Below are 21,173 nucleotides of genomic sequence, written 5' to 3'. Positions count from 1 at the left end.
CATTTCCACCCCCTTCATCTCCCCATCCAAGCTTCTACTTTCCACATATCAGTCTAAGCAATCTTTCGAAAACTCAAATGTTATCATCTCCCTCTTTTTCTTTACATCAATTTCCACTCCTCTCCTTCTTCCCCTATATCCTCAGGATGAAGTTGAAGCTTCTTTGCATGCCACACAACTATCTGCAAGATTAGGCTCCTGTTATCTCTTCACACTCACCCATAGCTAAAGCCCAATTGTACTCCTACAGAGTCAGATGTAGATATTTTAATTCCAGTAATGTGTACATTTTTTCAGGTCTAGGTCTTAGTACTCTCTTTGTCTTTTGCATGGAAAATCTTCCCACCTCTGCCTTTTTCTTTGTCATTGCATTTATCATACTATATTGACATTGCCTCTTAACTGATTTTTTCTATCATAGACTAGAATTTTTTCTTAGCAGGAACTGAATCTGGTTCATCTTTATATCTGTCTGTATCTTTATAAATGCCTACACAGATATTTGATAAATATTTATTAAATTAATGAAAAGTTTCTATTACACACACACATACACACATATACACTCCCAGATCTTTGTCATGTCTCAATATATTCAGGATTTTTAGAAATAACTTGTCTGTGTATAACTTGGTAAACTCATTATATATTTCACTTAGCCCTTATAATTTGTGTCTTATGAATTTGCTGATTGGTTTCTATTCACATTTTCTTAGTGTTCCATAATCTCTTTAGGTCAACTGGAATTTGTATAAGTTTTCACTATCTTAAGGTATTCCAGAACCGGTACTACTTAACTACAAACACAGTCTCTATTCTGTTTTCTCATAAAAGGCTTATATTACTGTTTTCCCCCAAGTGTCTTTTTAAAATCCATGTGCTGGCCATCATGGTCCATTCCTGATACGCATTTAAAAGGTCTTTAGAAAAATTTTGCCTATAACTAACACTACTTTACACATTTTTTCATTTTGTTTTGTCTGAAAATTGAGTTATGTATATTCTTCTACTTTTCTATTTTTAAATTTTACAAATATTTTTAAGTGAGAAAGATAAAAAACAATCAGAATGTTTCTATTTAATGAAGCCAGATGTGTGGGAGAGGACTTCAATGACTAAGATCCTGGCCATCCATATATTTATTTTCATGTGTTATATTTCTACATGTGTATGGTAAATTTAAGTGCATTCTGGTGGATTTTCTTTGCAAGTTTTAAACTAGTTATTTATTTATTTTTTATGTAACTAAGAAATACAGCATAAAGTGTTTTCTCTCACAATGGTTTAAGCCCGGATAATACATCATATTGTATTATACATCCACTTAGTTTAACAGATGCCATGATTGTGACATGTTTTCCACAATAAGTTAAAAACATACAAAATCAAATCCACAAACCTCAGGTTTACTACAGAAAAATCACTTTGCCTCTTCTCCCCTCTGATAATAAATCATGTAAAATTATCGCTGTAAGTAAGTGGCCTTGGGAAATCACTTACACTATTTGAGTTAATTAATTTATCTACAAAATGGGCCTAACAAAATCTTCTTTCCAGGGTTATTTGTGAGGCCCAAGTTAAAATAAGCACAAATTGAAAATATGTAGAAACATGAGCCAAGGCAATGACGCTGGAACTCACTGTAGACCCCTGGATGCTGTCTGCACTGGTGCAGCGCAGCTTCCTTTCTTCACAAAATGACTACAGAATTCTACTAACAAGTCATGTGAGATGAGTAACTCCTTACTCATAATATTAGAAAGAGTTATTTTTTTTTCCATCTGAACTTTATAAGGCAAAGAAAAGATGAGGGGAAGCATGAGAAAGCATTTCTGTAGGATCATTCTTATTTAGAATCTTCCAGGATAAATATTTCTAAAGGAAGGAAGGAAAGCTAAAGAGAAAGAGAAGAGATGAAATAAGAGAAAAAGAAGCCATTTTGATACAGTAAAGATAACATTTCATAATCCAACCTCAGCCCTGGATTTTGACTTTTGAATGAATCAGCTGGCTGAGAACTTTTTGATCCAAGACAGGGAAAGATGCCAGCTGGCAACTCTAGAGGCTGAATGCTGAGATCCTCCTTGTTGTACAAAAAGGTTTTAATAAGTACATGCATTTAATTTATTACAGAAGAATCAAGGAAGGATCTGATCATGCAGTCTTGTGGTATTTGCTATAAATCATATGTTTAAAAGCCTAGGAGATAAAAATTTTGACATATATGAGGAATTTTGATTTCATGTTTTGCTCACTGCATTGCAGATATTTTTGTTTGTTTGCTTTTTGCATCCAAAATGGTGTGATGTTAACATAGCAGCAGAAGGTGGGGTCAGTTCTGGAAAATGAAACTATCTCGTTCGAAGCAGTGGGGGTAACATCCGTAGGCATTTGTATCGGGGAAAGTATAGGTCGGGGCAAACGATGAGAAATTTGAACATACTAAAGTACACCTTGTTAATATTAGGGAGCCTTACCTTCATCATTAACTAATTTTAGCCTGTTTACTTAATGCTTCAAATAAATTTTTAACATTAGGATATTATAATATTAGATGTCAAATTGTAGATTTTGTAAGAAATATGCCCAACAGAGTAAATCAGGATAGAGAAGAATGCTGTATATTTTATAATTTTCTACTACACAGTCAAGTTTTCATCCTGATAGGTCATTTGATTCTCTGCAGGTGGCTATGCCTGCCGCCAAAGAAAGAACCCTGAGTCACAAGTACACAAATGAAATGCGATTGTCTTTGTGGGTTGCATCGTATGATTTGGAGCAAGTCTTCAGGTCTAATATAAAGATCCTTCAAATAAATCATCCAGCTAAGCTTCTGTGGCCCCAAACTCCTAATTTAAAAATGTTGATAAATGAAGTACCTCTTTAGTTAATAAATGAAGTATCTCTTTAGTTATCCTTTGTCAGCAACATTCATTTTAATGGAAAGTGAGTTTACAGGGTTACATGATTGAACTACTGAGCCAAGTCAGTGTTGGCAAATGATGGGCTAAATTATTGATGTTACACACTAATGAATTCTGATGAGAAATAAAACACAGACATTACGTTTGAAGTGGTTCATAATTATTTTTGTACTTTAAAAGCAATTTTATTCTTTTTCCAAATCATACTGGTTCTGTAAAGCAAAAACATAGTTAGTGATTGTACTAAAATTATTGAGTTTGTGGTAAAAAATGCTCTTGCAAGTTTTCATTTCTGTGAAGATAATGTTATTCACACTAGGTTTCTGATTTCCTTATATACTTCTGGGAAAAGATAATTAAATTAAATGTCTAAATTTTAAAACCAGTGTCTTTAAATAAGATAATCTGCTTTGTAACCATGGTTAGCATTCCAATAGATGTGTTTATAAGCTGTGATATGTCTATCAACACATTTACTGGAGCTGTGTTGAAATACCATAATTAGTTCAAGTAATGCAAAGTACAGAGGGACTTCCAGCAGGTTTGTTTTGGTAAAGAGCTTATGTTTAAACGTGTAGCAGAGAATGCAATGTGTACTGTAAAGTGATAGGTGTTTGACAAAGTCAGGGCCTGATGGCAATAACTGAAGCAGGTTCAAACCCTACTAAGGTATATAGAAGTCTATACATTCTGTAGTGTAATGACAATGTCCTTTGAGCTTTCCTGACTTAACTGTCCCAACCTGAGACTTTAATTCTGTGAACCCGCTGCCTTCCTTTTTGGTTAAGAGTTGATTTATAGTGGAGTCACTCAAACAAGGGCTCAAACTGAAGCGACCACAGGCTGATTTTTAACTAAGAGGGATTGTTCACTAAGAGGGATTAAGGGTGGAACTCACTGTTGTCAAGGTGTTAGTCCACAGATTCATCACTTTCTGGTTATGAGACTCTGGAGCCATAACTCAGCTCTCTACAGTTCAGTTACCAAATCCCCCAAATGTGGTAACAAGTTCTCCCGTCCTATCTGAGAGGTTTGTTACAATTAGCAAGTCAGATATTGATGAAACTGAAACCTGTTAAGTGAATGTAAGGTAAATTTATGTCTTATATTTGACTGGATTCTAGTTGGTTTTGTCAAGATCATAAGCACTCGTTTGGAAAATATTCCCTTTGCCAACTGCGGGATCTGCAGGGGAAAGGAATGAGAAGAGTTTTCAAGTCAAGGTTTGGTCGTGTTAGATGATTTTCTCCTATTGATAATAAGTGCAGTTTCTTACATGAATGAAAATCCAAAGGTTAAGCCTCCTATGTTTAAGAACCTATGAGACTCTGTTGGATTGAGGTAGGATACATAGTGCATTGTACTTTAGTTCCCATTTGGTGTACACTTTCTATGAAACAAAAATAAAAACTGAGTCTGGCTTATTTTAACTCTATAACATGCCATTCTCACATTGTTTTACTGAGTCCCTTTCTCCATTTTCATAATTTTCTCTTTGTCTATGGTCTATGATAGACTTGGCACCATTTATAAGAACAAAGCTGCTTCAAGTTTTCATCTTTTTTGAGTTTTCTTTTAAAATGTATCCTAATTTTTTTCTCCTGTTATAACTGCACTGTTCATTGTTTCACAATCTTGATACTTTTGGATGAAAAATCATGTGTCTGAGTTAATCTCACATCAAAGCAACATCATTATATAATGATGATGCTAAGTTGTATGAAAAATACCTACTGGATATGCTCCATTAGTCACTAATTTTCAAACGAAAAGTTCTGTCTTTGAAAAACTCCTCTCCCCCACACCACTGACATGGCTCTTCCACTTGAAAAATGTCTTGCTGGCATAAAGTGAATTAAAAAAAAAATAAAAATGCTGGAGTCTTTTGTTGTTGTTAAGTCTAAGAAAAAATCAGAATACATAAAATTTATGTCTTTCTAATAAAAGTAATCAGAAATAAGCTTATTTTATTTTAAAATCAAGGGAAGGAATACATTTTGGCTTAATATGTCATTTAACAGAATAAAAAGAGTAGATAATTTAATTCATGGAATTTAATACTGAAAAATGTTTTATTAATCTCCTAAAGCTTCATCATATTGACACATTGTGAAATAAATGCACTTTTATCTTAGATATCAATTATGAATTGTGTTTATCTTTTGTTTATCTTTAAAGGGAAGGAAAATAGGTGATCCAAGGCTACACTTGTTATCCACAGGCACTCATGGATGTTGTCAAAATCTTCCAGATATTTTGAGAGGTGAGAGAATTAGAAAACAGGTATCATAACCAATGAATAAAAAGCAAAGAATTAGAGAATAAATGGTTACAAACAGAGCGAGTGGAAACAACCTTGAGGTGAAACAGGAAATTAGAGACTAGATGGGGAGGAAGAAGGAGCTCTAAAACACACTCAAAGGGAGATTTTGACAACAGCCAATATTTGAAAAAAATACAGTAGATTTGGTTACATCAACAGTCAAGAAAAACTTCATTTATTCAACTTTCTTGTCAGGATACCTCTAGGTGCTAGTCTAGGTTCTATATGCTAAATGTTAAATTAGGTGCTAATTAAGCAATAAAGATAATCCCTTAATTGGACCCACAGAAATCTGGTCTTGATCACATCTCTGACCTCATTTTGTACTCCTCTCTACCACAGCACTATGCTTCACCCATACAGGCCTTCTAATTCTACCCCAAAAATCGATTCAGCCTGATGCCCCTTGGATTGTCAATTTCACCACTTGGGATTAATCCTGCATGAACTTTCTAATTATGTTCAAGATATTCCCTAATTTTCCTTATAATTAATTTTTTGACCCATAATATATTTACAAGTGTGTTATTTAATTTTCAAATATTTAAGGGATTTTTCAGATATCTTTTTATTATTCATTTATAATAATTCCATGTTGTCAGAAAACTTATTCTTTACTATTTCAATCATTTTACTTTTATTAATACTTGCTTCATGACCCAGGATATGGTCTATATTTGGAAACGCTTATATGTTATATATGCACTTTAAAATAATCGTATGGAGCTATTTGGGATGGACTGTTTTTTAAATGTCAATTAGGTCAAGTTGGTTGATAGTGTTGTTCAACTCTTCCATATTCTTACTGGTTTTCTGTCATTATGTTCTATTAACTCCCGAGAGAGGAGTGTTGAAATCTCGAACTGTGATTATACATTATTTTATTTCTACTTCAAGTTTTCTCAAGATTTGCTTTATATATTTTCAACTTTTATTAGATACATACATATTTAGGGTTGTTTATATGTGCTTGATGAATTCATTAATTCTTTTTATGAAATGTCTCTCTCTATTCCTGATAATATTTCTAGTTGAGAAATTTATCTGATATTAATATAGTCTCACCAACCATATTGAGCTTGGTGTTGCATGGTATACTCTTCCATCTTTAAAACTTTCAAGTTACCAGTCTTTTCTTTTGTAAAGTGTGTCACTTACAGACAATTTAAATTGAGGCTTGTATGTTATCTAATGCAGTAGTCCCTAACCTTTTTGACACAAGGGGCCAGTTTCGTGGAAGACAATTTTTCCACAGACAGAGCAGGGAATGGTTTTGGGATGAAACTGTTCCACTTCATATCATCAGGCATTCGATTCTCATAAGGAGCAGGTAGCCTATATCCCTTGCATGTGTAATAGGGTTCGTGCTCCTATGATAATCTAATGCTGCCATTGATCTGACAGGAGGCGGAGCTGTGTGTAATGCTTGCTCCTGGCCGCTCACTTTCTACTGTGCAGCCTGGTTCCTAATAGGCCATGGACTGGTACCTGTCTGCAGCCTGGGGGTTGAGGACCCTTGGTCTAATGTAATATATGCTTTTTAGTGGGAGATTTTAATCACTTTGATATAATTTTTGATGTGCTTGGATTTAGATCTATTCTTATTTTTTCTCATTGTTTTCTATTTATTTTTTATTTCTGCTTTTCCTTTACTGTCTTTTTTAGGGTTAATCAAATACTTTTTAGAATTCCATGTTAATCTGATTATTGGCTTTTTTGTGATATCACTTTTCATTTTTAAAAGAGAGTTACAATATACATCTTTCACTTAGTCTCCATGAGTCAATATCATAATCATTTTATATTTAAGACTTGCACCACAAAATTCTATTTATTCTCCCATCTTTTATGCTATTACTCGAATTTATTTTGCATTTATATATGCTGTAAATCTTATACTACAGTGTTGTAATTTTTGTATCTAAATTCAATTGTCTTTTTAATAAACGAAGACAATAAAAAGAGAGTCTTTTACATTTGCCGGTATATTTCTCATAGCTATTCTTCTTCCTTCCTTTCTTTCTGTAGATACAGGTTTTCTTCTGGTCATTTCCTTCAAGCTGAAATACTTCTTTTAGCATTTACTGTAATTCAGATCTATTGGTGAACAATTCTCTCCACTTTCATGTATCTAAAATATCTTTGTTTTGCCTTTAATTTTGAAAGATATTTTTTCTGGGTAGAGAATTCTGGGCTGATTATTTTTGTATTTGTTTTATTCTTTCAGCAGTTTGAGATATTCTTTTATGTCTTCTATTCTCCATTGTTTCTGAAAAGATGTTAGAGGTAATTTTTTGTTTCTTTTCCTCTGGCTGTTTTTAAGATTACCTCTTTATTTTTGGTTTTCAGGAGTTTACTATGATTTACCTTGGTATTGTTTTATGTGTATCTCTTTTGAGGGATTCTTTGAATTAATTGGACCTATAATTTATGTTTTTCACCAAAATGGCCATATTATTTCTATACTTTTTATGGTTTCAGTGCACTCACCATCAGCAGATAATAAATCAAGTTACATTAATACTATACAAAAAATACCTAAGAAGTGCATGCTGATATTTTAGCACTTGGTTTGGTAACCGAGTGGTCAAGAATGATTTACTAAATATTTAGTACATTTCTGAAATATCAACCCTAAATTAGCCTGATATTTCTGGACTTGTTAAAGACCTTACTCTAACTCTTGCTTCACACTGTCTTCCTCCAACATAATCTAATCTCAGTAACAAACACACAGGGAATTGCCATGGTATAGTGGTTAAGAACAGGTACCGCACAGCCAAATTGCCTAGGTTTATATCCTGAGGACAAGCATCGAGGATGAGGTTTGACACATAGTAATGGCTAGATAAATGCTGCATTAGATAAAAAGAAACAAAACAAGAATGTCTATTCCATATCCCAGGAATCTGTTTCCTAAGTCCCTCATACTTCTGTGCTTTGACCTGCTTCCCTTTCCCCACCTCACAGTGTTTCCATTCTTCCCTTTATATTCAGTTGCTCATTCCTGTTTTAAGTCCCACTCTTACAAAGGCATTTCCCTGAATTCAGGCTGAAGTAATTCTTCCCATTTCCTGGCGAATTGTAAAGTTTACTGTCTGTACCTGGTAATATTTAATCATGTAATTATTATTTCTGAATATTTTTATATCTCCCTCTTCATTTCATCTCTGATGCTCCCCGTGTTGCATTTTTATGCTCTACTAATATAAAATTGTTAGTCATTTCCCCTGTACACAATACTGTTTTTGTTCTCATATATCTTTGCTCCCTGTTTATATAACCCCCTGACTACCTTTTGTTGATGTACCCTCACCTTGCAAGATGTAGTTTATGAGTTCTCGCCTTCAGAGAACTGGCCTTCCATTCTCAGGTTGAGCTAAGTGCTCTTCTTACTGCCCTCATTTGTATTTACACAATATATTGTGTCTACCTCCCCTACGAGATTCAAGCTCTTTAAAGACAGAGAGTATGTCTTCTACCTTTGGACCGCAAGTGTCTAGCAAAATGCCTTTCATATAGTGGGAATCCCTAAAATATGCCTTGAAATTAATTGATATTTTTCAACTTAGCAGCAAACTGCTTAAGGTTAAAAACATGATGTGTATTGTATACATTATATCGGTAATCAATAAGTACAGAATAAATTCAGTGTTTCAGAATGTTATGGTAATTTACGTTTTACCCATATCAATCAAAATGGAATTGTAGAGGCATTTGACCATAGGAGAATAATAAGATAATCACTCCTAAAGGTAGGGGTGTAGAACAAATTAGCTTATGAACTCAGCTTAGAATTTTCTGACTCTAACTTTTGGCAAAAGGCACTTATTCATTAGCTATAGTCAGCTTTAGATGAGGGTGGAATGCTGATTTACATCTAAAGGAAGATATTTGGTTAAATGTGGCTCATTAATTTGGATGTTTTAACTAAGCATTTGTTTTCTTTTTTTGTTTATGTGTTTATGCATATGTTAAAGGCTGAGGCAGGAATCATTAAATTGAAGTTGTCAAAGCATTTATTTTATTACATTATATGACTAGAGGTGTTGTGTGCCTATAGGTAGTTTCTTGAATTCTCAAGTTTGAAATGACATCCATGGAGTCACCAGTTCCTGAAGGGAAAATGATTGGGACGTATGAATGTTTCCATGATTAATTAATTTTGGAAAAATGTTGATTTTTCAGAGTCGTCTTAACAAAGTACCAGGAGAAAAAAGAGAAGAAAGTGAGCTAAGGTAGTCAGGGCACGTTACTGTGTACAGGGCACATTGTATATACATCATCTCATCTAATTCTCACAGTGACCCTTGGATAGGTGCTGTTTATACCTGCTTCACATCTCAGATGATACAAACCAAGTCAACAACCAACTTGTCAACCCATCTACTCCAAAACTCAGACTCTAGCATTCAGAGCGGTTAAATGTATATTTTCAGTTCAGAAAATATCCCACAGAAAGAGAGATTTTTTAAAAAAGTTTACCCTTTGAACTGTTTATTTACACAAGCATTAATGCAAAAAAACATTTCTAGAATGTATTTCAGCATCTTTCCTATCCTTTCATATGCCCCCCTCTCTATTTTGTTTTTCTCATTAGAACAGAGAGGGACTGTATCTTTAACTGGTTTGTTTACTGTCTTTTTTCCACAGCTGGAAGGTAAGTTCCATGAAGTTAACAATTTTTGTCTGTTTTGCTTGCTACTGTACACCCAGCACCTCAAACAGTGACTGGCACATAGGCTTACAGTAATTATTTACCTAACAAATGAACTGTAAAACAAAATAAAAATATATCAATACATGAGCAAAAATGAGCAAAATTTCTTTCTCACCAATCCCTTCAGCCGCACAGATCACAAATCCTACTCCGTTTCCAAAAATTCTGTGTCAGTGAGTGTGCATCCCTCTAGACCTATTTCTGCAGATTTAAATATGGATAGTTATAGGTAAAATATAAAGACACACCTGAAATATAGACTACTGAAATAAAGAATGCTATGCATTTATTTTTACCTAATTAAGGTCATTTGCTTAAGATGTTATTCTGTATGTTTTTCTTCTTTTTACTATTTCTTTGACATAATTTCTTGGCTTCCCAAAGTTCCTCCTGATTCTTTTAAAGTCCTGTTTAGCCTGACATATTTTAGATATATGTGTGTTTATTTATGTCTTTTTATATTGATGGATATTTACATTGTCTTCAATGGGTATTTACATTGCCTTCGATTTTTCACTATCACTAGTGCTATATTATGAACAACCTTAGAATATGCTTCTTGGTACACAAGTGGGAGTGTATCTTTAGTGTAAAATATGACATTGTTCTATTAAGGAATATAGGATTTTAAATTTTGAGGACAACATAGTCCTCAACAGAATATGAAAGTTTACTTTTCTTTACACTATAATCACCACTAATTAATATATTTAAAAAACATGCCAGCATGATGACTGAAAACAAATTATTTTATATTATTAATTTTTTTGTACTTCTGATATTTGGCATTTGTTCATATATTATTTAACAGTGCTGTCTGAAACTTGAAATATTTTCCTATTGGGTTATATTACTTCTTATTGATTTAAATAAATGCTTATTTTATATATAAAAATATATAAGATATATAATAGAATCGATTTTTAATTATATCTTTTTCCATGAAAATGTATTTATTTTTATGTAGTCAAGTTTATTCCTCTCAGTGTACCTTAACACTATACAACATTTTATATTTTAAAAAATAAATTTTTAAAATGTTTACTCTACAATGTATATAAATATACAAAATAGATATACAAAATAATCTATTCTGTATATTTTGGATATTTACTTTTATCTCACATAGCTGGCAAGTGAATAGTGCACTCTCATCATATACAATTTGAAATCCTACTCTCACTATATTCTGAAGTCTAAGTATTTGTGGGGCTTTTCCTGGATTCTTTGTTCCAGTGAGCAGCCTCATGCCTGCTGTCTGTTTTGTAAAAGAATTTTCACTGGAACACAGCTGCATCCATTTATATACTACTGTCTATGGCTGCTCTCCTGTTAAAAGGCAGAGTTGAGTGGTTGCAACAGAGACTGTATGGCCTGGAAAACTAAAAATATTTATTACATGACCCTTTAAAAAATGTTTATCAACTATTCTGTTTTACAGATCTTTCTATCCATTCTTGAGTTGTGCTGTGTTAATTGAATTCATATAACTTTTTGATATATTTTGCTACTCAGTGGCATAAGTTCCCTCACCCCAACCCAACAACAATTTTTCCTTTTAAAAAGTGTTAGAGCTATCCTTGTGGATTTTAATTTTCCAAATACATTTAGAATCACCTTCTTGAGCTTCACACACAAATTTTGTTTGGATTTTGAGTATGATTGTATTGAATGGATTTTTATTTATGGATTTTTAAAAATTTTGGATTTAAAATTTGACGTCTAGGTATATATATGTAATCTTCTCATCCATGCAAATGATATATGTTTACTTTTATTTGGGTTATGTCTTTCTGGCATTGTTTAGTACCTTTCTCCAAAAAGATTGAGCTAAATTTTTGTTAATTATGTTTAGAAACTATACTTCAGATTGCCATTTTAAATAACTGTCTTATTAATTCTAAAGTTTCTTTTGTTGATTCTCAGTTTTGTCCATTTTCTGAGTGGTATCTCTACCTTCTTTATAAAATTATCAAGTACATTTTATGAAGTTAAATTTGTAAACTATTTTGTAACTTTTATTAGAATAAGTATATTTTTATTGTTAGCAAATGCTTCTCAGCATTGATTAAAACTATGCTGCCTTTCTCCCTTAATCTGTGTTTATTTTAAATTACATTAACATATTTTCTAAAGTTGAATCTCTTTGCAATTGAATCACAACTCACAGGTTTTAATATGTGATGCTCTTTTTTTATTTCCAAAAAGTTCAAGATGTGCCAATATTTCCCATTGTGATTCTGGATTTGTCTAGTTTTCTTTGAATTTTAACCAGATCTTACTTTATATATTATAGAGTTATGTTGTCATGTGCATTATGTTCAGGATTGATGTCTTAGACTATATCTTTTATTAACATAAAAGATCCAAATTTGAGTTTTCTAATTCTTTATTTCCTTGAATTTTCTCTCTCTCATTTTAAAATTGGAATTCTTTATTCTTTTTTTTTCCCAGGATCTTCATTCAGTTTCTATTTGCTTGAAGTGTATTTCTTCTAAATAACATGAATTTTGCTTTTACGACCAATTTACAAATCTATAACTTTAAACTGTGCAATAAAACCATTTACAGTTATTAGTATCATTAATGCATTTGGCCTTACTTTATACATTTTTTTGCTCTTCCTGTACTCCTTGCATTTTGAATTATCTAATTTTTTATGGTACTTTTTTTTCTCTAGTATTTTGAAAATGACAAATTTTTTATTTTGTTTTTAAATTTTATTTGAAAAGAATCATATAGAATGTTCTTTTTATATTGGTCTAATTTAATTGTGTTTGTAATTTTCATATATACCTTTGTTTTTCTTAAATTTTTTGATTGATCCATTACAATGGTACCTATTTATGGGGTACAATTTGACATTTCAATACCTGCATACACTATATAATCAGGATAGATAGCATATTCATCTCCTCATGCATTTGTCATTGCTTTGTGACAACACTCAAAAACCCCTCTTTTAGCTATTTTGAAATGTACATTATTGTTAACTATAGTTACCCTATTGTGCAATAGATTAGAACTTATTTCTCCTATCTGATTGTAACATTGTACCTGTTGACCAATCTCTCCCCATCCTCCTCTTCTCTAGCTTCTCCCCATTCTCTGATAATCGCTGTTCTACTCTCTACTTCTATGAGACAAATATTTTAAGATTCCACATGTGAATGAGATTATGTGGTTATTTCACTTTGTGTGTCTGACTTATTTTACTTAACATGATATCCTCCAGGTTCACTTATGTTGTCTCAAATGACATGATTTCATTCCTTTTTTTATGGCTGAATGGTATTCCACTGTGTAGATATACTACATTCTCTTTATTCATTCATTTGTTGACGGGCATTTGGGTTGATTTCAAGCGTTGGCTATTGTGAATAGCGCTGCAATGAACATGGGAATGGGAATGCAGATATCTCTTTGACATAGTGGTTTCATTTCCTTTGGCTATATACCCAGTAGTGGGATTTCTAGATCATGTGGTAGTTATAGTTTTATTTTTTGAGGAATCTCCATACTGTTTGCCATAATGGCTGTACTAATTTACATTGGAAAAATCCAATTTTAGATTTATCATATATATTCTTAAATTATTGGCAGCTATAATTAAATACTTTTTCTATTACCATATAGAGTGAACCAGTAATATTTAGGAGTTTAATGTTATTCCTTGAGCATAATATCTCTAAATGTATATATATTAAAAGTCCAAAATGCATGTTTTCTATAAATTCATTTGTGTTTCAAAAGCTCACACAGAGGCCGGGCGCGGTGGCTCACGCTTGTAATCCCAGCACTTTGGGAGGCCGAGGGGGGCGGATCATGAGGTCAGGAGATCGAGACCACGGTGAAACCCCGTCTCTACTAAAAATCCAAAAAAATTAGCCGGGCGTGGTGGTGGGCGCCTGTAGTCCCAGCTACTCGGGAGGCTGAGGCAGGAGAATGGCATGAACCTGGGAGGCGGAGCTTGCAGTGAGCCGAGATTGTGCCACTGCACTCCAGCCTGGGCGACAGAGGGATACTCCGTCTCAAAAAAAAAAAAAAAAGCTCACACAGAATCAGAGATTTCCTTTTACATCACACTGCTAAGTGATTTTAAATTTCTGTTGTGGTTTTGTTCCTGACTTTCTTTCATTTACACAATTCTTTTCCAGAAATAGGAAACTATCCCTATATCTAGTTGTTTGTGTATGTGTGTGTGTGTTAAATGATTAAACCTATGCTATCAGAATTCCTGGCAAAGCACCCAGTGAATGCTTTTATTTATTAACTAACAGAAATGTAGGCACCTAGAGGTAGAAAGAACTTTTGGAGTTATCATATTTAATCTTACTAAACCAGTTCACTAACTCAACAAAATTTTTATACTTATGTTCCAAGAACTGCAGTTGGTGCCAGGGAGATGAAGATGAAGAAAGAAGGCATGCTTTCTGAGTTGAGAAGACTCACATACTAGTGGGTGAGAAGGCACAGACACACACACAGATATTTGCACAAAGAGGTCATGGGAACCTACTAGGGGGAGCACATCCCTGAGGAGGTGCCCTCTGGACTGACCCCCAGCCCATTTGCTTCCCCTCAATCACCACAGTAACATCTTCCCTAATGCACCTGGCCTGTTTATTTAACCTCTGAACACCAGAAGTGCACGCTTGGACAGAAATACTTGTTATAAAATTTATTCCTATTGACCTTAAACACACTTTCCAACCTCTCCCATGATTTGTTCCCAGTGTTGGCTTCTAGAGCTCCACAAACTACATATACCAACCCTTACTTGCAGTCCTTCAGATGTTTGTCCTTCCAAAGCCTTTGTCTTTCATGTTTAAACATTCCAACTTTTTTTTATATTTCTCCAACTCTTTAATCTTTCTTATATTGCTGCTCTCTGGTGTGTCAATATGACCCTTAAATTATGCTTCCCAAACTTGTATAAAATACTGCAGATATATTCAATGTAAGAAAAAGTGCAATTTATCTTATGGGACTTACCTCCTTCCAGACAAAAATGCCTCTGCTTACTCAGTCTAAGACCACATTCATATGCTGTAGCTTCTTCACTCTCTCATTTAAATGATTTGTTAATGCTCAGTCTTTTTTCCAAATAACATGCCAAAAAGGTAATAAATATCACAAGATTAAGTAAAAATAAAAAATAATGGGAGGAGAATGGAAATGATAATAGTACTTTGTAAGAGCTCTGACATGAAGTTAGGACCTCATATACAATATGCCATACACTGTCAGAGTCAAGAAGTTGTTTGTGATTACTAGCTGGAACAGGCCTTTGGTTCCAAGTTTATAGTAGCTCACTTTGGCTCATATTAAAATTGTGGTCAACTGAAATCCCTAAATCTTTTTCATATAAAGAGCTTCAAAGTCAAATACGCCAATTCTTTGTTCCAGTTATAACTCATCTTATTGGTTTCTGCTTGATCATATAATTCAAAAGCTTATCTGGCCCACCTGGTTTTCTGCCAACTGTAGATCTGCCAGTCACGCCTTTGTGTGGCCTTGTAAGGAATTGTTCCAAGGCCAAGGATAAAACAAAATTTCTTTTTTTCTGTTTAACTGATTTTTGAATTGCTTTTCCTCAATATTGGTTATATACAATTTACTTTTCAAAACCTTCATCAAATGATTTTCACATTGAATAGTTCACTAAAATCTTATGGCATCATTTTAATACTACCTTCAGGATATGAAACATTATTTAGACCCCCCTGACATTGGCACTTAAAGGAATCAAGATACTAAGCCACAGGAAAATGAAAACCAATAGCATCTGGTCTGTTATGCAATTTTTAGTCCTGTTGGATCACGTTGTATACATTGATACCTGCAGATTCAGTCCACAAATATACTGTCACTCTAGCATGTTTTCCTTTAAAACAATTGGATATAAGTGAAAACAAGACAGACATAGGGTATTATCAAGCCCCCTAGTGGCCTTGCTACAATACACCTTAAAATACAACCCAGGGAGAATTGAAAGGATTTCACTGATGGTATAAAGGCCTGAAGGAACTTAGAATCCTCCAGGAAGGAGGACAAGCATCATGTAGGAGTGGTTAGCTGCTGAAAATACAATTGTGGTTTGTGGGTATGTACAGGGTACAAGTAAGGTAGAATTTAATTCATCTTGCACAGAAAGGTTGGGGAAGGACTCAGAATCATTTTGTAGAGGAAGTGATTGAATCGGGTCAGGTGGTTTTATTTATTTATATTTTATTATTTATGTATTTATTTTTATTTTACTTTAAGGTCTGGGATACATGTGCAAAATGTTCAGGTTTGTTACATAGGTATACATGTGCCATGGTGCTTTGCTGCACCTGTCAACCCATCATCTAGGTTTTAAGCCCTGCGTGCATTAGGTATTTGTCCTAATGCTCTCCCTCCCCTTCCCCCCCACCCCACTACAGGCCCTGGTTTGTGTTGTCCCCCTCCCTGTGTCCATGAGTTCTCATTGTTCAGCTCCCACTTATGAGTGATAACACGCGGTGTTTGGTTTTCTGTTCCTGTGTTAGTTTGCTGAGAATGATGGCTTCCAGCTTCATCCATGTCCCTGCAAAGGACATGATCTCATTCTTTTTTATGGCTGCATAGTATTCCATGGTGTATATGTGCCACATTTTCTTTATCCAGTCTGTCACTGATGGCCATTTGGGCTGGTTCCAAGTCTTTGCTATTGTAAATAGTGCTGCAAGAAACATACGTGTGAATATGTCTTTATAGTAGAATGATTTATAATCCTTTGGGTATATACCCAGTAATGGGATTGCTGGGTCAAATGGTATTTCCAGTTCTAGATCCTTGAGGAATTGCCACAATGTCATCCACAATGGCTGAGCTAATTTGCACTCCCATCAAAAATGTAAAAGCATTCCTATTTCTCCACAGCCTCGCCAGTATCTATTGTTTCTTGACTTTTTAATAATCGTCATTCTGACTGACTTGAGATGGTATCTCATTGTGGTTTGGATTTGCATTTCTCTAATGATCAGTGATGATGAGCTTTTTAAATATGTTTGTTGGCCACATAAATGTCATCTTTTGAGAACTGTCTGTTCATATCCTTTGCCCACATTTTCATCAGGTTGTTTTTTCTTGTTAATTTGTTTCAGTTCCTTGTGGATTCTGGATATTAGACCTTTGTCTGATGGGTAGATCACAAACTTTTTTTCCCATTTTATAGGTTGCCTCTTCACTCTGATGCTAGTTTCTTTTGCTGTGCAGAAGCTCTTTAGTTTAATTAGATCCCATTTGCCAATTTTGGCTTTTTTTGAAATTGGTTTTGGTGTTTTAGTAATGAAGTATTTGCCCATGCCTATGCCATGGATGGTATTGCCTAGGTTTTCTCTAAGGGGTTTTATGGCTTTGGCTTTTACATTTAAATCTTCAATCCATCTTGAGCTAATTTTTGTATAAGGTGTAAGGAAGGGGTCCAGTTTCAGTTTTCTGCATATGACTAGCCAGTTTTCCCAGCACCATTTATTAAATAGGGAATCCTTTCCCCATTGCTTGTTTTTCTGAGGTTTGTCAAAGATCAGATGGTTGTAGATGTGTGGTGTTATTTCTGAGGTCTCTGTTCTGTTCCACTGGTCTATTTATCTGTTTTGGTACCAGTACCATGCTGCTTTGGTTATTGTAGCCTTGCAGTATAGTTTGAAGTCAAGTAGCACAATGCCTCCAGTTTTGTTCTTTTTGCTTAGGATTGTCTTGGCTCTACAGGCTATTTTTTGGTGCCATATGAAATTTAAAGTAGTTTTTTTCTAATTCTGTGAAGAAAGTCAATGGTAGCTTGATCAGGTGTTTTTAAACAGGCAAGATAAAAATGAGTATTGCAGAAACAGGGAAGAGTATAAGCACAAAAGAAGAAGAATGAGTTTCACGGCAAGTTTCTTAATTAGTGAGAATTTTGGAGTGGCTGAAACATATTAAAGAACTGAAGCAGAGAGAAGATGAAGCTGGGAATATTAGCACGAGCTGGATCATGAAGATTGTTGTGTACCATGCTGAAGGTTGTAGACTTGATTTTTTTTTGCCAGAGGTTTGCATATTTCCACTGTTTTGTGGCAAGATTTTGAAAATTGTATTTTCACATTTTTATTAAAAGCCAAAATTGAAATATTCTAAATGGAAGCCATCTCCAATAGATAAGAAAATAAGGCACTAATTTATGCTGCTCACGTTCCCCAAATACAATCCAACCTTGCTGCTGTGTCTCTAGATGCTGAGTAGTTGAGTTTCCCTACTTATCCTATCCTATCCCTTCATTTCCACTGTTATGTAATAGCCATACAAATAAGTAATTTAAAATCAAGTTTGGTAAACAATATGTTGGTGAAATTCTCATAAAAATTAAAACAAGGATTATTGAAAGGTATGAATTAGAGAATCACTTTACTGATATTCAAATAATTTCTAATGACATTTTTAATATTTGAAAAGACATAATAATTCACAGTGAGAATTTATCATTTGTAGATTTTTACATACATTTGGACAAAAATATAGATTTTTCTAAGATACTAATTAGAACATGCAGATTACCTTTAAATATTTAAAAGAGATTCACAGGTTCCAGCCACCATATAATGTGTTACATTTTAACAGACTTAAGGAAAACAAGATGCTCCTGACTTCTAAAATAATGCAATTGTAGTTTGTACTCAAGTTTGTACATAAATTTCTATTAAATCTACATGTGTTAAGCACTGCCTTTCAAAGTCTTCCTTTTTCTTCTGTTATTTTAATTTTTTTGTTATAACCCATTATCAATACAACCCATATATAAAGCGCACGCACACACAGTCCTCAGAAGAAAATACCAAAAACTAGACAGCAGCAAAAATGAAATTTGAAATCGCTTCATAGCTTTTCAAGTGCTTTGCAAAATCTTCTTTACTTGAGTTAAAAGCAATATGAAGTGCATATATAATAAAATGTTTAGAAAAAGATTTGGTTTAGGGTTCAGCATTCATTTCATATTATTGAAAAATGTGATTTTATGTTTTTGTTTTTCATAGAACAGGCATTCTAGTTTTTGTTACTTAATAGAACAAGGTAGTATGTGTTTTTCTTTGGGAGGTCATGTTTTATGCAGGTAGTAACATGTGATATGGTAAAACATTAATTTTTTAAAAGTCTAAGTAATATTTACAAATTATCTTCACATATTTAATGTGGGTTTCTAAAATATATCATTCTTAAAATGAAACAATGTATCTGCTAAATGTTTTTACTGAAACAAGGAATAAAATCTCACATGCATCTAGAACCACAGCTACTTTCTAGTCTCAAGCTGCTTATCTTTCAAATAAAGTCATTTCCAAATCTGCTTAGGATGAGCCTCTTGAAAAATAGAAAAGGAAAGACAACAATTAAACTAAGTAAACATAAGAGGGTTATTTTCACTGAAGTGGATTTTGCACAAAAGCAGCACAAGGTATCTTGTGTCAACATCTTTTAAACAGCTGGATGACATCTGCAAAGCCTGAAGATTTGAAAAAAACATTATTTATACCAAATGTATTTATAAAAATCAGTTCTGAGGTTTGTGAGAAATAAGTCCAATCTCCCTTTTCTCCCAAAGTATGCATGGTATATGTGCTAACTTACTGAATTCATCCTTCATGCAATTCCAGTTTATTAAAGAGGTTAAAAATTTATAAAACTCTGATGGGATATGGTTTTAATGCATCATCACACTACCCATCATTTGCTTTTCAATCTAGATCAGAATGATCTTTCCTACTTCCCTGCAGTCACCTACCTGCACAGCTAATATTTTCTGAATACTCTCCTGAGAGTCTGTCTGGAAGTTGGCCAGCCTCATCTGGCTGAAGAGGACCACCAGTTTGAAGTGCTCCTGCCACAGCCTGTGCATCCTTCTCTGCAGCTGACAGAGCTAAAGGGAAGAGGGAGGGGAGAAAACACAAGTCAGAGGAGGAGAGGAAATTAATGGCAGTGTTCAAGAAGAATGATGGAGGGAAATATAGAAAGCAGTCAATAGCCCATTCTGCACTGCACGGACCTGACAGGAATTTCACAGTCTCTTGATTTTTCAGCCCACTCATGTGCATTCATCAGAAACCAGTCACATCTGGCCGCCAGGATGGGGGGTTAATTTTCTCTAAATGCCTCAGCAGTTTTGTTCTAGCTGAGGCAAACTCTGTGACTGCAAAGCTGATGAGTAAAATATTTCTACTTCACCCAGTTTAACTCAAAACCGATAGCCTCGGGACATATTGAACCTTTCTTGAAAAAAATCATCTTTTGAAGCCGTTTTGAATGGCACATCAGGTCAAGCCAAAGTTTAAAAATGCAACTTTAAGACTTTGATGGACACCATCACTGCTTTTTTTCCTCATAAATCTTACCATTGCTTGGCAATGTGTGCTTTAGAGCATGACAAAACTAAAGAGAATTAACTTAGCCATCAACTGCTGAGGGAGAACAATAACAAGGAAGAAATTTCCAGCTAGAACTCCCTATTAATCTACCTCCCTCTGACCATGTGACATGGAAACATCTCACTGCACTAAAGCATAGTGGACGCGGTGTTAAGAAGTGACATGTTTAATACGGGATCTGTACAGAAAAAGAAAGAATTCACCTATGACATATGCTAGATCATTTGGAAATTTAATATAAAAACCAACAGAAAACAGTGGACGTTTTATCAAAACAATGTACATTTGCCCTTCAACAGTTACTGTAGGCATGCCATACAGAATTATTATATTAAGGCATTTTCAAAGGGATAAACATAAAATTAACAGTAAAAACTGTTTCTTAAAAATCCCAAACATTTATAATGAATGCTTATATTATATATTTATAATGAATGTATATATCATATGTTTATACAATATAATATATTCTGTCACTGAAAACTCTTGGTTTTGGGAATGTGGATAATTGCTGATATCAGTTCATTTTTAGCATATTTTGCAGAATGGAAAAACAAAATTCACATCCAAACATTTAATATCAAACACAATTTTTATATTAAATACTTCCTCATACCGAGTAAAAACATGTTAAAAATGTGGCTATTTGATGGGTTACATACGCAGGATCCTCTGTAAAACATCAATAAGGAGTGTATGTAAAATTTGGGAACTCTTTTGTATATATATTTTAATAAAACAATTCACTTAACTAAATACTTGGTGTTGCATGTAAATTGTTTATC

At 33.9% G+C, this 21,173-nt stretch overlaps 1 protein-coding gene across 2 annotated transcripts in view; it reads right to left on the bottom strand.

The window, feature by feature from the left end:
• Positions 1 to 21,173, bottom strand: part of CCDC178 (coiled-coil domain containing 178) — a 506,700-nt gene that overhangs the window by 17,819 nt on the left and 467,708 nt on the right. For both annotated transcript variants that reach the window (XM_012506252.2, XM_030810102.1), the window contains exon 23: positions 19,749 to 19,883. In XM_012506252.2, coding sequence (XP_012361706.1) covers positions 19,749 to 19,883 — 135 coding nt within the window. The remainder of the gene's footprint in view (positions 1 to 19,748; positions 19,884 to 21,173) is intronic.

This window comes from Nomascus leucogenys, chromosome 4 (genome assembly GCF_006542625.1).
Source record: "Nomascus leucogenys isolate Asia chromosome 4, Asia_NLE_v1, whole genome shotgun sequence".
NCBI classification, from domain to species: domain Eukaryota; kingdom Metazoa; phylum Chordata; class Mammalia; order Primates; family Hylobatidae; genus Nomascus; species Nomascus leucogenys.
The sequence above is the reverse complement of the archived record's forward strand: the minus strand, read 5'-3'. Positions and strand labels throughout refer to the sequence as shown.